We start from the raw sequence: 18,971 nt of genomic DNA, 5'->3' as shown, positions 1-18,971 counted from the left end.
GCAAAGGTTTTGTCAGAGGAGACTAAAAGAAGAAAAAGGGAGAGTGACAAATTAAAAGACCGGACGAGGATCACTATTGGAGGGAGAGCAAGACAGTTTGAAGACGGTGAGAGTGTGGGCGCGCGCGACCGTCTCTCTCTCTCTATGCTCGTTCTTTCAGTAACATGCACCCTCTCACAAGCGCAGCAGTCAGTCATCTATAAAGTGTTTATAAATTTATAAATAAATCAGAGAGTCAGGGAGCTGACTACCGCGCGAAATGTAAAAGGCTAAATAACATGGCCTGGCCATGTTACGAAATCAATCTGGTCCTCCATTTATCTTCATGAATCAAGTAATGCTAGTAGAGTAGTGAATTATCAATCTGGTAGCTACACTAACATGCTAGTTTACGATGGTTATAATAAATAATCTTTCAGGATAACTATCCCAATGTCTGCAGGCTGATAATCATTTTTGTTTATTTATTTTTCCGCTGAAAGTGTCTTGCCTCAGGCTATAATGCAAATCGATTTTCAAATTTGCAGATTCATCTATGGTAGCTTGATATTATAATATTAATGATATATGGCTATTATTGAATTGAATTAGCATATCCGTTAAAACAGTAGACAATAGGCTACTATAATGATGCTGGCTTGTAAACGTGAGCTACGCGATGTTTTGACGTTTGAAAAAAATAAAAACCATGAAATTATATTCATATGACATGCTGAAATATATGCCAATGTACCTGGGATGAAGACATTTCACACGCAACACTGGCGGTCTGCCTGCGTGAACTCAAGACAGTATCGGCTTGTCAACAAATGCACACGTGTATCGCCTGGTGTAACCATGACAGATTTTACGACAGTAGTAGAAGACAATACTGTTTCCCAACATTAGGGGGACCCCGAGAGCAAAACCCGCAAAAACGACATAGTGTTGCTTTAAGGCATTCTTGCTGAATAAAAATATTAATTTATTTCCCCCCCAAAAAAAAATCATACTAACCCCACACTTCTGAACAGTAGTCTCAGACAAATATTCGGTTCTGTTATTCCGGCTTTGCAAAAATCAGACAATTTCAGTTGGACTTTTTTTAATCTGAATAATTTTGAATTTTTAAAACATAAAAACATGCTAAATTTGAGTTAATTTAAAATACCTAGTAGAAAGTAAAAAAAAATTAAAGACACTCCATTTCATAATGACCCACATTTTAATGTCACAGGGTCAGTTTACAATTCAGTTATGGTCTCTTTCTGTCTAAGTGTGCTGTTCTTGGTCAGAATAAACTGTAACATGAACCAGATTATGCTTGTAGTCAAAAGTCTGGCTGTGTGAGACTAAAAACACAGACGTAAACAAACCGCCCTGGACATGAGCAATCATTAGACCAGGTCAGGGTTTTTGAACTGAGGAAGCACATATCACTCAGGAGAACCAGCACCGCCTGGACTTGTATCAGACTGCAGCTGTTCACTTCACACACCATTGGAGCTGCTTTCCTAAAGGCTGCTTACCAAAGTTAAGGACAAAAAAAGAGCTTGACAGTGACAAATTATTGGACGTTTAATTGCAGCGGATGTTATTTTGCGTCTTTTATTCCTGCATTGTCTTATCAAAAAGTTTTGTGACAGACTGAAAATGTGTGTAGCAGTGAGTTGGGAGGAGCCCTGTCATGATGAGTAAAGATAGATATGTGTGTCAGACCCTGAGGTGAGTCATAGACTTGATAACAGTGTTCTGCTTAAATAGAGACCAGCACAGTTGACGCGGCACAGCTTTGAGCCAAGGCGACAGGGTTAATCGTAAAAAAAAAACCCGAACACACGTCAAACCGTTCATGACACACATACGTTCTTTCTCACATACGAATCACTCTTGTTTTTGCAGGCACACATGCTTAGGCCGGGGTGATCTAAAAAGCCGTACTTGATAAACATATTAAAGATCTCTGGGAAAGGGGCAGAGAGGCACCCAGGCCAGATGTGTTCATGGTGTCAGATTTAATAGGTTTTCCAGATCTGAATGATCAGGGGCGGCAGGTTGGGGGGCGGGGGTGGGGGGTGGTGGCATCTCATGCACCTATCGGGCGTCCATTTTACGTATCGGATTGTCTTTCTCGCTTCTATCTCCTTTCTCTAGCCTCTTTCTAATTGGAGCTCTCTTTCATATCACCGTCTGTCGTTCACCCAGAAGCAGCCGTCACATACTCAACAGCCAATGCACTAAAAGGCACATTCAAAAAATGAGATAAAAAGGCGCTAGGTAGCAAGGGAGGGAAAAAAGCGAAATGCGAGAAAGTGGGGAGACAGACAGCGAAAAGGCGCGAGAGAAACGACCCCATTACGCTTGCCGAGCTGAGCCTCTCTCTCACCTTATCGTATTAAAATGCAGCGAAGCCAGTCGACTTAATCAGCTCCTGTCAATCACGGAGCGTGTGGCACCGAGGCACCGTGGGAGCGCGCTCGGTTCACCCCAGTCTGCTGGGTGGGTACAGCAGCCACATACTTAATACAGGTTAAACAGAGTTTAAAGACCATTTACACTTAAAGCTCAGCAAGGAGGAATTCAATCTAATCCAGACCTGTGTCAGATATGTGTTTGAAATGTGTTTAACTGATTTGGAGGATATGGAGATATTTGAAAATGGCTTTTGCCATATGGGGAGATCTCGAGGAAGGATAATGAAAAACATCCTGTTTGAATGTTTGTCTTCTTCCCTCACTTCTCTGTGTTTAATGTTGAATGTATGGTACACGAGACCACCCACAGGAATGAAAAATCTCAAACGAGATATTTTAAAGAGTGAAGGGATTCATTTTTTTCTTTCTAGTTAAAGTAGTCTTGTCTATCCCAGCTAAATATGCCGACTTTGGCTTAACCAGTGGTGCGAGTTGGAGGCGGGAATGCCTGCTTGTCCAGCCAGTGTGAGATGAGGAGACACACTTTAGCTTTAATATTTCAATTGTTTTTCCTTGAGAGCAATGAAATTAAAATGAGACCCTATATTTAATGCCAATTCACCTTATTTTTAACAACAGGCAAGTGCATCCATTTGTAATTCTAATGTACAAGGCTTTTGGTGTTCTCTACTACCAGTTATTTTAGTTGTACAAAAAAAGTCTGTTATGCTGCTTGAAATGGCAGACTGGTATTTGTTATCTTGATTGTTTAATGTATTATCGTAATAATAAACATACTGGTTTGTAGCGCAAATAGTTTTTACCATTTACTGCACTTTATTATCCTTTTAATTATTTACCTAATGCGGCTAATGTAAAATTTGGCTCAAAATTGTCAAGCTACCGAAGTCTTGAAATTTCAATCTGAACTCAAATATTTCTCATCCAGTTTTCTCTAAACGAAATTATAATTTTTTTAAATTGTCACACTTCTTTCTATGTTTATTTCTCCTCAGGAATTTTAGGAGAAACCTCTAATACTTGAATATACCTGCGGACTCAATTAAGTCTACTGAGCAATAAAAGAGCAACTCCTGAGCAATAAAAAGTTCCTCCAGGCAGATTTTATGAGAATGTCAACCTGAGACTGCTGATTTAGAAAACCATATTTATGACCAGAAAGTCATTGCTTTGCTATAGCCTGTCAGAGATGGCAGCGAGGGCGACCAAATTAGCATTTATCAGATCCCTATCAGCAAGTTGCTCAATTATGGAGATGTAATCATTCTCTCTCTTTCTTTCTCTCTTTCTTTCTCTCTCTCTCTTTCTCGCGGGTTAAGTGTATTTCCTTTTGCGCAGCTAGGACTGCATCGCCTGTGGTGCTGGTTTGTCATAAATGTAATTAGCAGCGCCTGGTTTATGAAAACACCACAGAGAAAACCAGCGCCAATACACACAAGCACACAAACAGACTCGTATCCGTCATAGCCTGTAACATCATCTGCCTGCAGTGGCAATAAAAGGGTGTGTTTGTGTGCGGGTGTGTATTTGCTTTCCATTGAAGATTCCCTTGCCAAGGGTGTATTTTGAGATCAATCTCTGCCACAGTCATAATCCTGTTTTGTTTGTTCCAAAACTTCCAGACATCACTGTAGCAAAAATGAAACATAAATCATGTGCTTATTTTGTCATAGAATCTCTTAACTGTTTATTTTTCCAAAATTGTCTTTTCGTAGAGCCCCCATCAGCTCCTCAGCACCTTATTTCCAATGTGAATGAGACCTCCGTGAATCTGGAGTGGACGACTCCAGCATCCTCCGGTGGCAGGCAGGACCTTGCTTATAATGTCATATGCAAGCGGTGCAGCTCGGACGGCCAACGCTGTCAGCCCTGCGGCAACGCCATCCATTTTTCCCCTCAGCAGCTGGGCCTACGCACAACTCGGGTGTCCATAAACGACCTGCAAGCTCACACTAACTACACCTTTGAGATATGGGCCGTCAATGGGGTCTCCAAGCAGAGTCCTGGACCTGAACAGGCGGTGTCTGTGACGGTTACCACTAACCAAGCAGGTAAGTGTATGGTTTATGTTGGCAAATGATTGTTAAATATGATATTCCCACTATTATGATTTCATTAAATACCAGGATGATGTCGTCATATGATCTGGTCACAAGCTGATGTGTTGAATTTGTCACCACAGTCTAACACTGAACATTGTCATCAACTCCGTAATCAGCTTCTCGTCTGTGAAAGTGCTCTGTCTTATATCACCACAGAGAAATTTCTAATTACCTCTTGCCTGTGTCTGTCAGAATGGATTTTTATGACATTAAACCGCGTGTCGGGTCAAATTGCACATAAATGCATTTGTTGGCTGTTCACATTTGTTTGCGTTGAGTGGACTGTTAACTTTTACAAGGTGTTTAATTTCGGGTTCTTGAGAAAGCGTGAGACAGGAAGTGCCTTTTTGTCTGGCTTTTGGGACTGTGTGTGTAGGGCCCCCAGGATTGGGGTCTTCCAAGTGTCTTTCTCACCATCATTGTTTTGGTGAACTTTGATTGTAATAGCCATCACACCTGTACAGAACACTCTTCAAACAGACCTTCACTCTTGACCGTCTGTTTTTAGCTTTTATGACCCCATATATCGGGGTTCTGAGCAGATATTGCCCTACAGCACTGAAGCCAGATCTGCTTTTCTCTACTGGTGCTTGCTAAGGTCAATATTAGTATTACGCTAGTAACCATATAACATTTCTCTTGCACCCACTGAGAACTGTATAGCAACGTTTTCCTGATTTTCGACAGGAAATGTAAATATTAAGTTAATAGAAGATACATAATAAACGCTGATCTGTTTCTGATTATAATTTTCATCTGTGTGGAGAAACTAGGCCATAATCGTCTCAGGATCTGGCTTAAATTCCCCTTTGACAACTGTAGTGTCATTGATAAAACCCTAAAGATTACAGATAAGTATGTGCACCCTAGATGACTACATCAATGGACCTTCTGAAGTAGCAAAGTGCAATTATGAGAGCAGGAAAAGAATCAGAAGCACTTGCCTTATTCTCAGAGTGGATTCTTAATGATGATGATATAATGGGTGCATCACTTTGGTAAACCAACCTTTTTCTGGGAGTTGTGAAGCTGTAATCTGTAGTGTCAGATGCTAACTTGTGTAGCTTCCAGCGTTTAGTTGTTTTTCTGGTTTCCTCAGTTTGACAGCATAAATATCTCCAATCTCATACCTTTTCATTGCTCTATGGCACTATCATGTTTATGTTTCTCTGAAACAGCTAGGTGGTCGGTGCTCCTAGCAACACTAAGCTTTTTCTCTTTGTGATTTTCTCTTATTCCAGCTCCCTCTCCAGTTACCACCATCCAGGCCAAGGACATCACTAGACACGCTGTGTCTTTGGCATGGCAACAACCCGAGAGACCCAACGGAGTCATTCTTGAGTACGAGGTCAAGTACTACGAGAAGGTGAGATGATTCATGGGAAAGTAGATTCCAAAATTTAACAGCATATGTTGTGTTTTGGATGTTGGTGTACAGCTCAATGAAGCTTCATGACCAGAAATCTTGGTCAACCAGCTTCACCAAAAAAAAATAATGCTGGTTGATTTTGGTTTTGCAATCCATGGTGGTTTAAGATGGTCTTTTTGAGAGGTTGCTTGACAGCATGAGATTAGGGATGTACTTTTGGAAATGTAGTTCAGGATTAGGCCTTGTCACATACTCAGGGACAACAAATGGGAAATATGCTGCTTTGAAACCACAGTTTAAGGTGTAGCAGTCAATGTGAAGCCTTCATTTAAGTCCTTTACATGAGCATTATGATGTCAGGTACTGTACATCAAAACCAGAGAGCTGCATTTTATTCAAGGCCAGACCAGACTCACTCACACTCGCAGCAGGAGTCTGGTGAACCAACAGGTCAGAATAGCATGGGGTGGATAGACAGATCTAGGGTGGAGCATGTGGGCCGTTGGAATAGAGAGAGGATAACAGTGTTCTCCTCTCTCTGCTCCTGCTGTGTCTTCCTCTGGCTGACTGATTACAGATTGCAGCAGTGGTCAGATTCCTTTCCCTTGCACGCTGATGTTTTCCATTGCAAACACACTCTGACACACACACACACATAAGACCAAGACACAAAGGTTCTTGTTTCGTGATCCAACAATTATAAGCCAAACATTAGGGGACATTGAAAAAAAATAATTAAACTTAGTTCCTTTGCTTGTTTTGGATAAAACTCGACATTGTTTAAGTGGTTTGGATGTAGTGATGAAACGGGGGAATTTTGAACAAGCAAATTCAGGTTACACCCAAGGGAGCGAGCGAAAACAAAGATGGCAGCCTTGTTTTTGTACAACAAGGCTGCGGTTTTCCCTACAAAAGCCTGGCTGTAGTTTCTGTGTCAGACCTTAGACAAATCCGTCTTCCGTTTTGTTTTATCAGGGTTTGATTCTAAATAAAACAATCCTAATGACCAATCCCACAAGTTGGTTCAACTGTTGTTTCCTTTTTCTCTCATCCAATCAGGATCAAAATGAGCGCAGCTATCGCATAATGAAGACCACATCCCGAAGTGCCGAGATCAAAGGCCTGAGCCCGCTCACCTCCTATGTATTTCATGTGCGTGCCCGTACCGCCGCTGGCTACGGAGACTTCAGTGCCCCTTTCGAGTTCATGACCAACTCAGGTAGGTTTCCATGTTTGTGTGTTACCGAGCCGACAATAGCAAGTCTTTGTTTCCACAATTAGAGAGTCGTGTTAATTTTTAGGGTGGATCACCCATTCATCCGGAAACTATTTCTCTAAAGTAACATAATTATAGCCTATGTGTATGTTTTCCTTTTCTTTACGATAGTTTCTTTGTTTGCTCACTACAAAGTCTCTGGTATTTTTAAAAACACTTTAAAGCAAACTCTGTAACGACTGGAATGTTTTTGAGCTTTGATACTAGGTTGTTTCAGCAGTTTAAAAGAAACTAGATTTGTTGCTCCCTGATGAAACTAGGCTCTTCAATAAGAATTCAAAATGGCTGACAAATTTAATCTGACACTTTAAATGAGAATTATACATTTGAGATTAACTTTAATGTTGTTTTTTCCTCTTAGTGCCCTCTCCCATCATCGGAGATGGTGCTAACTCCACCGTGCTGTTGGTGTCTGTGATTGGCAGCGTGATTCTGTTACTCATCTTCATCGGAGTCTTCATCATCAGCCGCAGGTAAGCTACCAATCCCAACTGGGTGTCAGGCGTCTCACAGATATTTTCTGAAACAGGAAGCATTCCTCCATCTCTCCCCCTGTCCCTGTGGGCATCTCCGTCACCTCTCCCTCACCCTGTCTGTCATCCTGAATCAGTCTTTCTATCTGTTGTTCTCCTGCTGTCTTCCCCTCTCTCTACCTGTCCATCAGTCTGGTTCTCACGGCTCTTCCACCTTCTCTTTCCCGTATTCTCGCTCTTTTTTTTCCCTGTGGTGTAGCTAGTGGTATTGTGACAGGCCGTTGGCAGCTCTGCCTGATTAGTCTCCGCTGTGCTGCTACGGGTCTCTGTGCCATGTGTGTCGGAATCCGTAGGGAACACGTACCATTCCCAAGGGAGCTGAGACGCACGGCAGGACGGCGTATGTGCGTCTGTGTACCGTACTCAATCAGAGCAACTGTCATACTCCCACGCGTGAAATGTCATGTTTGCTTTACCTTAATCAAACAACTTTTTCTTGCCAAACTCTCAGCCAGCTAAGCTCTTACTCCATCACGGTTATCATCAGCTACGTTTCCCTTTCTGAAGGCCTCCTCCTTTTGTGTCCGATCTGAGTTTCTCAAGACTGAGGTTAGGCTGTCTATTCTTGCAGTGGTTGACAACGTATCATTATCAGCTGAGATAATCATCTTCACATCCTCAAAGTAGCCGAAAGAGAGCCATCACCCTCATTCAGGGTAAAACTAACAATTTGAGCTAATGAATGGGGCTTTTGTTTTGGCCAAGCAGCCATTAAGCACTTCCTCAGTGGAGCCCATCAGTGGAAGACAAGCCTACACCTCGCGAGTAGCTCTCACCTTTGGCCTGCTCCTCTCTACCTCGAGGGGAAACCAATCGCTCGATCATGGAGGCAAAGAAGGGGGGTTACAGCTCCGCACAAAGCTCTGAGGTTTATTGCTTCTGTTCTTGGATAGCTCACCTGATAATCTCCTTGTTCCTAAAATAAACGTGTACTGGCTGCTCGCGATGATGACAGGGCCTCCTCCAACGAAGGCATAGCCCCCTGCAGGCATAGCTATTTCTAGCTTCTGTGGAGCACTCAAGCGTTAAAGCCTGGCCCTTTCCTCCTGTTCTACCTGTGGATATGCCCCTCTCCCTCCCTCTAACCTTTTATTCCTTCAGTAGCCCCAAACCTTGAGATTCTTTGTCAGCCCCAGAACGCACTAGAAAAACAATAACAGCAGTTCTGCATTCCTGGATGAGCCCCCCTTTCTATATACAGACAGGTGACCCCATCCCCAGCAGGGAGTCTTGGGTTAGGGCAATGTCCTGGGCGGGGTTGTTATCTGTTTTGCCCCCTGCTCCCATGTAGAGGGGTCAGTGGTTGACCCTAAGGGGTCAGCAGGTGATTGGGTGAAATGGTAACTTTGAAGGTGGCACATTCTAGATCGTTTATGTCATTGTGGACAGGCTGAGAGTGATGTTTTTAGAAGAGGGGGTGGGGTGGTTTTAAATGGAATTTTGTTGCGATTTTGGCTACTTGAGGAGTTTGTGTTTACTCATCTGTCATTCTCTCTACCTCATTGCTGTTTGCTCTTTATCTGTCAATCTCTAAATTATTTTAAGATGAGAGGCCAGTGGAGTTGGTTCATGAACAAACCTTCTTTCTGCTTTGATGATGTAGGCTCTCCCTCTCACTCTGTGCAGCCTCATTGGCTTTACAGATTTTTACAGCCCCACTTTCATGGAAAACGTTTGAGGTCTTTCAAAATGACCTAAATGAAGTAGTCAACTACTACATTGACTGGCCCACCGTGTCTCACACATATGACAGTTAGTATGTGTGTAATTTTTGTAAAAATGTTTCAGGTGATTTCTCAAAAAAAAGGGATTGTTTCATATTTCAGGAGACTTAGCGAGCTCAGTTATGTCTCTTGTTATAAATCTCAGATTTGTATCCTAAAATGCCTTAGTATCTGACAATATCAGGTATATTCACATTAAAGTTTCTAATAACCTATATGCAGAACTACTGTCTCAAAGAATTAATTCCTGTTTGAAAGAAACCAATGAGATTTTTGATTGTTTTTTTTTCTTCTTCTGTTGATTAAAATCTCTCTCATCTCTGTGTGTTAACAACAGGAGAAGCAAATACAGCAAAGCCAAACAGGATTCTGATGAGGAGAGACATTTACATCCAGGTAATGCAGTGGCCACATAAAAAAAAAAAAGCACATACATTAAACGTAGTGTCAGTTATGGCAGGTCACGTTAGTCAAGCTCGCATCAGCTGATCCACGTCTACCTATAGGAATACAACGCCGATAGTGTTCCAGAGAGAAATACACATTCTCAAAGATATATGTATCAAATAAGTTAAAGGGGGGAAATAAGGTTGTATAGGAGAAGAGAAGGTTTGTATGTTTGTATGTTCTCAGTGTGGTGGAGGACAGACAGAAGCCAACAAGACAAGGAAGATAGAAAACAGATGTTGTATATTTATCATGTTGTCTGTCTGCCAGCTATCCTCCCCTCCTCTTCTCTCAACCTCCTAACATGTAGGCACCTCTATTCGTTTATCCACAGGGGTTCGGATCTATGTGGACCCCTTCACCTACGAGGACCCCAACCAAGCAGTCCGTGAATTCGCTAAAGAAATTGACGCCTCCTGCATCAAGATTGAAAAGGTCATCGGCATTGGTGAGCAAACGACCTGCTGTTTTCCTTTCCGTGTGTCTCAGACTAAGTGTAGCTCGACTGTTACAGTGAAATGTTAGCCCACCGTTCCAAAGATATCTCATGGGTCATTATGTACCGCTTACATTTTTGATTCAAGCCTGGTTTTTCCATTTAAAGGAGAATTCGGGGAGGTGTGCAGTGGCCGTCTCAAAATGCCTGGAAAGCGTGAGATCTGTGTGGCCATAAAAACCCTCAAAGCAGGATACACTGACAAGCAAAGGCGGGACTTTCTGAGCGAGGCCAGCATCATGGGTCAGTTTGACCACCCCAACATCATCCGACTGGAGGGAGTCGTCACTAAATGTGAGTCCTTTGAGGCTTTATAATGTGAACAAGCTACTCATTTACTTCTTTGACCACATCCTTTCAGACAGATTTGTTCTGGTTTTGCATATCTTTTGCACATCGTGACCTTGTTGATTCAAGGCTGTGCTTCACTGCCTACAGCCATCTTTCATGAAAAGTCTTTTTACAAAGTGATGCATGATGATTTTTGTAGTGTTGTGCAACAGAAATATCTATATCTTCTAATGTTTTTTAAATAATATATTTAAATTTTTCTCAAATAAATGAAATACAAATTTTTCTTGTTTTAAGCATGAACCTCCTTAAATTCTGTTAGATTTATACTTTGCAATGAAAAAAATAAATTCTAAAATATATAATGGGAAAAAAAAATCTTATGCAATTGAGCTTCTCACAAGGGCGAAAGGGATGTTTACATATTTTTTACATAAAAACAAGACAAAAATACTTGTAAAGCAAATTTTTGTTTGCTGTGTTTTCAGCTTATTTGGCCACCCACCGAAGCTCTGCTGTAGAGCTGATGGTTTTCATTTCTTTATGTTTTTCGACTTTTGCTTTGAGTTTTAGCCATCTGAAGTCTTTGCCTAAGCATTGGTCCACTTTGTTTCAAATATTTTTACTGTTGATGCCTGCCTCCTGTTTGCATCTTAAATGCCTTTTGGAACCATGCTGAAGGAATGACGCACTCCCCGTTCCCCGATTTGATGATAAATCAACCCTGTCTTTTGTAATGCACCCTTCCCACTACCAGAGCGGAATCTTGGCTGACTGGCAGACCTGACATCAAACCTTTTAATAACTCATTATTGATTGAAAGTTGACTCTCTCATATGTGTGTTTAAGAAACCTCTAGAGTGTAGTTATGGCCGGCCCTCACTGTGCATAACAAATATGAAGAGGACCTGGTGTGTGTGTGTGTGTGTGTGTGTGTGTGTGTGTGTGTGTGTGTGTGTGTGTGTGTGTGTGTGTGTGTGTGTGTGTGTGTGTGTGTGTGTGTGTGTGTGTGTGTGTGTGTGTGTGTACGCGTGTGTGTGTGTACGCGTGTGTGTGTGTACGCGTGTGTGTGTGTGTGTGTCTACGCGTGCACGCGCATGGAGCTCTGATTTGCATTTGATGGCTTTGCATTTGACAGCTGGACTGAAGAACACCCTTAGTGTCTTCTCACGCTGATGGCTCTTGTGCTGTCTGGCAGCTCGAGAGCTCTAGAGAAACACAAAGATGAAGATGTTTTTTTGTTGTTTTTTTTAGTTTGTTTTGGTAGACTGCATGGAAGAGAGCTGAATTCATATGCAGGGGCTTTTGCAGACATGTAATAATCCCACAATCCCACTGAGTCACATCTTTTCTCCAGACAGCCCTGGCAAATCCCCATCCTCTCTGATGTATTGGTTAAGACAATGCCAACAGATGGGTTGCACACAGAGAAAGAGAACAGAAGTGACACATAGAGCAAGACAGAAGCATTATATGGACCAGGAGAGAAACTACTCGTGGAAAAATAAATGGGGGAAATTGTTACACTCAACTCTTGGAATGGAAGTACACCTTTCTGTTAAAAGAGCCAATTGCTATTTTTATTGAGTTTGTTTACCGAGCAAGTACATTAACTTGACCAAATTTTAATTTTATTTAATTTTATTTTACATTTTTTAGGATGGTTTGAGATGAAAAACTAGGAAAATCATGATACTGTACAATGTGATCAGAACTTTTCCTATAACAGGGCTGGTGTTGCAGAGCCAGCTTAGTGTGAAGCGTTAGAGAGCTGTTTATTATTAGCAGCCCTTCTCCCATGATCCTTAGCATGGCAGAAGTAGTGTCTTCAGGAAAACTGTTATTACAAACAGACTATGGCAGCCCTCTCTTGTAGCCTACGCCTCCAACTGGGCCAATTAAACCTGTTAAATAAATTACTAATGATGTAGAAATTGTCCTAAATAAATAAAGACAAAATGCCCCTAAGCCTCTGGGAGCAGGAGAGAAACATGATGCCAGCCGTCTCTGCAGAAAGCTTTCACAGACGGGCTTGGTGGGTGCTGTCTTTTATGCGCTGGCATTAAATGCAAGATTGTATTTGCATAATGAAGGCACCGCTAGAACACTGCAATGATTCCTCTGAGGTGAAGTGTGTGCGTGTGTATGCGTTTGTGAGCGGCTCTGTGTAGGTGTGTGTGCGTGTGCCATTGTCCTCTATTGTGAAGCCCCTGCACTCCATCCTTTTGGCTCCATGAGAGGGGCTTGCGTTGCTATAGCATTGCCTTGTCTCTGTACTGACTGGCAGGTAATGTGGGAATCCAGTCCTGATAGCCTCCAGCAACGGCAGCATTCAGTAAACAAACCCACACAGAAATCCCAGTCTCAAACAGGAGCGAAGAGGAAGAGAGGGGGGAGTGTGAGAAAGGAGGGGCTTGCGAACTAACACTTTAGGGCTTGATTGGGAAGTGGCATTCAAATGTGCTGATGTGTGCCTTGAGTGCATACGACTACAAACAAAATATAAAATCTCTGCATTTTTCTCAGCATTTTGATCTACTTTGAGTTTTGAATCACTATTTGATTGTTTTTTTTCTCTCTCTTGAAGATAGGTGATTTAAGCAGATAATTGGTTCAGTACCCAGATTTACCAACTCTTATTGGTTCTGAGTAGGGCAAACTGCATCCAATCAGGTGCTATTATGTAGCTACAAAGGAACCACTGGCTTTAATGTTGCTTTCTGAACAGAAATCAGATTGCCAACTTGGAAACTAAAGTGAAGATTAAGATTAAGCTAATTAAATGTATCCAAATATTTAACATAGATATACACTACCGTTCAAAAGTTTTGGGTCTGTAAATGTTTTTGAAATAAGTCCCTTAAGCACACAAGGCTGCATTTATTTGATCAAAAATAATTTAGTTTTCTATTTTAATATATTTTGAAACGTAATTATAATTGTAAAGTTGAATTGTCAGCATCATTACTTCAGTCTTCAGTGTCACATAATGGCACATAATATGGTGCTCAAGAAACTTATTATCAATGGTGAGAACAGCAGTGGTGCTTAATATTTGAGTGGAAACTCTGATTATTTATAAATCTCTTTACTGACACTTTTCACTTGCATGCTATAAAATGTAATTTTATTTTTAGTTCATTTATTCAAATCTTTTTTTTTTTTTCTCTGCGCAGGTAAGCCAGTTATGATCATCACTGAGTACATGGAGAACGGATCCCTTGATGCTTTTCTCAGGGTGGGTTTTGTTTGTGAGTTTTTTCAAGCACATCATTTTGACCCTGCAGTTGTTTAGTACTGTATTGGCTTAAACATCTTTTAACTATGAATGTTATTCCTTCCATAGAAGAACGATGGGCGGTTTACAGTAATTCAGCTGGTGGGCATCCTGCGTGGTATTGCTTCAGGAATGAAGTATCTGTCTGACATGAGCTACGTCCACCGTGACCTGGCGGCACGGAACATCCTGGTGAACAGTAACCTGGTGTGCAAAGTGTCCGACTTTGGCATGTCTCGAGTTTTGGAGGAAGACCCAGATGCTGCTTACACTACCAGGGTAAGTCTGACACCGACGTTTGAAACTCATTTGTTTGTACTTGTGTTTGCAGCCCTAACACAAGCTTTTTAACCCCTTATCTTCAACATTTAACCCGCATGTATGTGGTTGTTCTTACAGGAAGTGCTGTAACTTTTCAAGTAGTATAGAAATTAGCAAACTAACCCCAATATTGAGTGCAAAGCATGTGTGTGTGTGTGTGTGTGTGTGTGTGTGTGTGTGTGTGTGTGTGTGTGTGTGTGTGTGTGTGTGTGTGTGTGTGTGTGTGTGTGTGTGTGTGTGTGTGTGTGTGTGTGTGTGTGTGTGCATGCGTGTGTGTGATTAACCTCGATGCATGTGTTTGCTATTTCTTTTGAAAGGAAATAACAGGAACCTATCAATCACAGGGAGGCAAGATTCCTATTCGCTGGACCGCCCCTGAAGCCATTACATACAGAAAGTTCACTTCCGCCTCCGACGTGTGGAGTTACGGCATCGTCATGTGGGAAGTGATGTCATACGGAGAACGGCCATACTGGGACATGAGTAACCAGGATGTAAGTGTTTTATAAGTAATGGACGAGGTTGATTTAGTGCTTAAATGTTTAAATTTTCCGCTGTTGTGTTTAACTTCCCATTTGAATCCTTCTCTGTCTCAGGTGATAAAGGCAATTGAGGAAGGCTATAGGCTGCCTCCACCCATGGACTGTCCAGTTTCTTTGCACCAGTTGATGCTGGATTGTTGGCAGAAAGAGCGTGCTGAAAGGCCAAAGTTCAGCCAAATTGTCAACATGCTGGACAAACTCATCCGCAACCCCAACAGCCTGAAAAGGAAGGGAGGAGAGATAGCCAGGTAATAAATAAAATCTCTGTCACATAAGACAAAGGGCAACATGCACCTATTTTTCGAGGGTGCACCAGTCACAGTCCTGGTGCACTTCTTTTCATGTCTGAGATGTTTCTGTATCCGTTTTTGTTTGTTAAAAAAACACTTTTTAGAAGTTGCAATAATTATTATATATGAATTATTATGATAATTTGTATAATTGATTTTATTTTTTTGGAAGCTGTATTTTATCATAATTTTAAAAAAAATCCTTACACTTACAATAGGGTTTCAGTGCTTCGGTGAATTTTTGGAATGCAGCTTCCAAAATATATTTGTTTTAAATAATATAAGTTGTATTTGTTATTAAATTAATTATTTTGACAGAAATATGTCAATATTTTTTGAGAGAGTTTTACATATCTGGTATAAATATTTAAAGTTTGATGTAAAATGTTTATGTCTAATTAGTTTTTTGGAAGTTGCTTTCAATTATTATTGTTAGTAGTGTTATTTCATTATAATAATAATTTCATTTTAAAATCCACTTGGCTCAAAATTTTTGCTCAGTTTGAATGGGCATGCCGCTTCTCATATAGGTCATGTTTTTGGGTCCAGTCTCCAGTGATTATATTGCTGTAAATGTGTTTTCAGCTGTGGCAAATAAGTGCATGTTAAACGCATGACTGGCAGTGTTATATAAACGTGTTCCAATGAAGTGATGCTCACAGCAATAACGTCTTTTATAGTTCTTTCATACGTTGTTGAAAGTGGGTAACACATAGCCAGCCCAAGCTCTTGGGGCTCCTAACTAAGTCTTTTCTCTTTTTCTAGACCCAACACCACCCTCCTGGAGCCCAGCAGCCCAGAATTCACATCTACCCTGGGTTCAGTTGCAGATTGGCTGCAGGCCATCAACATGGAACGTTACAGAGACAACTTCACTGCTGCTGGCTACACCACCCCAGAGGCTGTGGTCCACATGACACAAGAGTGAGTCACGTGACCAAATAATGGGCACTATTAAGGTGTTAGGAGATGTGTGATGTGTGTATGTTGGCTTCGGGCATACTTTTGACTAATACAAGGGAAAGAAACCCAGCTCTTAAATCAGCGCTCAGGGATACACGGTCCTGACGTATGGGTTCAGTAGTCACATGTCCGTGCAAAACTCTTGTAAATGCCAACGAAGCATTGAGAACTTCTACTTTGGCATTCAAATGTTCAGCCAGGATCAAGTTCTTAGATTTCATGTTAAAAGCAAATGAGGAGAGAGGGACAAAAAAATAAAAGAGTTTGCAGAGAGAAAATTAAACATGTTCTCATCAGCTCTGTCTTGTGTTTCATTGGAACAGAGACATGGCGAGGATAGGGATCTCCTCTGCCGCACATCAGGATAAGATCCTCAACAGCGTGCAGGGAATGCTGTCCCAGATGCAACAAATGCAAGACAGGATGGTTCCTGTCTGAACCCATGGGGTCAGAACACACAAACTCGAAACATACTTTTGGACTTCTTTTTTTATTTTGGTTCTAAGAAAATCCATTTACCTCATCCATGCACTTTAAATTAAATTTTGGGGGAAAAAATAAAAACAGAAAACTATTTCAGAGGAACGATACAGCACTTTTCTTTCAATAATGCCATCCCCGCAGCCGTGTCAAGAGGATCGTCCCGCGCTGTATTGATGCTCTGGATATGATTGTAGGAAACTTTTAATTTCAGTGAAACTACGAAGAAGTTTCTCTGTTCATTGATTTGATTTTTTTTATGTATGTGCCTGTAAGTAAATGTATAAATAGTACTGGATTTTTGCCATTTCATGGTTGCTTGAGTCAGCGGCACCTGGCGGGAATTTAACACACGAAATGGAGACGCCGGAGATAGAGATTTTATGCACACTTTACCGTTTTTTTTCCGGGGATTTCACAGAGGCATTCATCTTCCAAACGTCCACAATGGAAGACCAGTTCTGGAAGGTCTCCAGGTCTCCCCACCCTCAGAATGGAATATCTGTCTCCACTCCGCAATTCTCCACACCGCTCTGCTTGGCCTGGGTCGGAATAGAAAAATCGGCCCTCAGTTTACATCTTTCTCTCTCCACCTCGGTCTCCATGGTTTTCCCTGCTCCATAAGTGCCCTCTCTCTCCTCGCCTCTCTGTCTCCGGAGACCTTCGGCGGGCCGTGAAATCAACACATGTCTCCCTTACTGGAAGTTCCATCAGAGCTGAGCTAAGGTAAGCACAAAGTAACAAGTCCTACCCAATGTTTATGGGATCTGCTCTACTTCCTCTCTGTCCCCTACAGTTATTTATCCGCTCATTAGTTGGGATTAGAACCAGTACCGATGAACACAAGGGATATATATATATATATTGGTGCTGTTTGATGGGATGAGCTCAAAATGAAAACAGCGCCAACGATGTAAAATGTGTTTTTCCCAGACTCCCCAGCAACAGAGCAAACAGAGCAATTTCAATTTCCATACTCTGTGGATTACTTCAATTAATGCTGCGTTTGTGTGTTCTGGTCTGTTTACAGGACGCGCTTTGAATCCCTGAATCATAATCATTTTCTTTTTCTCTCTCTCTCTCTAGCTCCAGAGTCACCTTCACACATCTGCTCCGCAGCGATATCCTCGCATCCATTGCGGTTTCAATAACTACATTTACTTGACACCGGGACAAAGGACTTCAGTTCCCATGATTTCCAGCAAATGCTGAATGCTTCCACGACTGGAGACTGAAAACATGACAAACAACCGAGGAGCGGTTTAGGGCCCTTCGGTTGTCTCCTCAGAGATTCGATGAGCGATATAATGAACATTTTCATTTGGTCTCACTCTTGACAGGAAAAACTCTCCGTTCTCACTTCAGCGTGTTGCTTTTTTCTTTGAAGGATGACAGTTTGTTTTGAGGCGCCTACACAAAGGACAAGGGCACATGATGTGTGCTAAGACTGCAGAACTTTGTGGCTGCTCTCTGGAGACCTACATACTGGAGTTGTTTGCTATATACACTAAGTCACTGCTGTTCTTCTCTTTTTACCAATGCTGAAGATTGTAACTAAAAAAAAACACGCCACATTTATTTGGGTCCTTTGACTCAAATGAAACTATTTCAATGCTTACTCGAATGGTCTGAATGCGGACTACAAGAAGAGGCACGCTATTTGTACCTAAAATAAACTTATTACAGGAATGTTTATAAAAAAGGGAAAAAAACATAACATTCAAGTGTGCTGTTTCACGTCAACCACATTCATCCTTCCAATCTGAGAGATTTCTTGTTAATGTGACGCATTCTCGTATGAAATGCTTTTGACTTTGCTTTCTTCCTGTTTCATTTTTCGATATTCCCTCCTTACCTGTTTAGGACCTCTTTGGAATATGCAATGAATGTGAGAGGAGAGAAATTCAATAGAATGTACCGTGCCAAGTGTCCTAATGTAGTTTATTCCGAAAGAACACTAACAATTCACATTTTTGCCCAGATGATCTAGACATTTTAGGTTTAAGGTTGTGCACAATTGTGTTAACATTTTCCCTCTCTTCCATTTTTTTATTTGATGAATTTAGGTACATGAAACGTCATTTATTTATGGTCTTTTTTATCTAGTTTGTAAATTGTAAAATAGAGCTATGAGAGAAATAAATGATTGCCAAGTGCATTGTTATTAATGTCTAAAGTGATTTATGTGGCTAATTCCACTAATTCTCCAAAACGGATTGCTGGAAAGGTATTTGGAAGAGGGGTCTGATGAGGTATTCTCACACGGATAGAAATGGATCCCGTGTTTATAGCCACATAAAGTGGCAGCCGAGGGTGAGAGCGGACAGTTGGCTCCAATGCTGGTCACATATTTCTATTACATTTTGGCCACAGTTGAAATGAAATGGTCGAATGTGGTGGTATAAACAGGTTTGCCGGTCTTGCCAGTAGCATTCAGATTATTTTG

General features: G+C 41.4%; 1 protein-coding gene across 4 annotated transcripts in view; it reads left to right on the top strand.

Moving 5' to 3' along the window:
* The window catches only part of epha4a (eph receptor A4a), a 41,647-nt gene extending 22,958 nt beyond the window's left edge, over positions 1-18,689 (top strand). The window contains exons 6-19 of one of the 4 annotated variants that reach the window (XM_077233391.1): positions 4,130-4,465; positions 5,758-5,882; positions 6,945-7,104; positions 7,523-7,634; positions 9,756-9,814; positions 10,200-10,313; positions 10,470-10,655; positions 13,829-13,890; positions 13,999-14,208; positions 14,568-14,744; positions 14,847-15,040; positions 15,848-16,006; positions 16,369-17,251; positions 17,618-18,689. In XM_077233391.1, the coding sequence (XP_077089506.1) occupies positions 4,130-4,465; positions 5,758-5,882; positions 6,945-7,104; positions 7,523-7,634; positions 9,756-9,814; positions 10,200-10,313; positions 10,470-10,655; positions 13,829-13,890; positions 13,999-14,208; positions 14,568-14,744; positions 14,847-15,040; positions 15,848-16,006; positions 16,369-16,483 (2,009 nt within the window). In that variant the 3' untranslated portion in view covers positions 16,484-17,251; positions 17,618-18,689. Of the gene's footprint in view, positions 1-4,129; positions 4,466-5,757; positions 5,883-6,944; positions 7,105-7,522; positions 7,635-9,755; positions 9,815-10,199; positions 10,314-10,469; positions 10,656-13,828; positions 13,891-13,998; positions 14,209-14,567; positions 14,745-14,846; positions 15,041-15,847; positions 16,011-16,368; positions 17,252-17,611 lie in introns of those variants that run through there. The other 3 variants (XM_077233401.1, XM_077233409.1, XM_077233419.1) reach the window with 3 other exon arrangements.
* Positions 18,690-18,971: the final 282 nt, after the last annotated feature.

This window comes from Siphateles boraxobius, unplaced genomic scaffold (genome assembly GCF_051911475.1).
Source record: "Siphateles boraxobius isolate OS27281-9 unplaced genomic scaffold, OSU_SipBor_1 1, whole genome shotgun sequence".
Taxonomy (NCBI): Eukaryota; Metazoa; Chordata; class Actinopteri; order Cypriniformes; family Leuciscidae; genus Siphateles; species Siphateles boraxobius.
The sequence above is the reverse complement of the archived record's forward strand: the minus strand, read 5'-3'. Positions and strand labels throughout refer to the sequence as shown.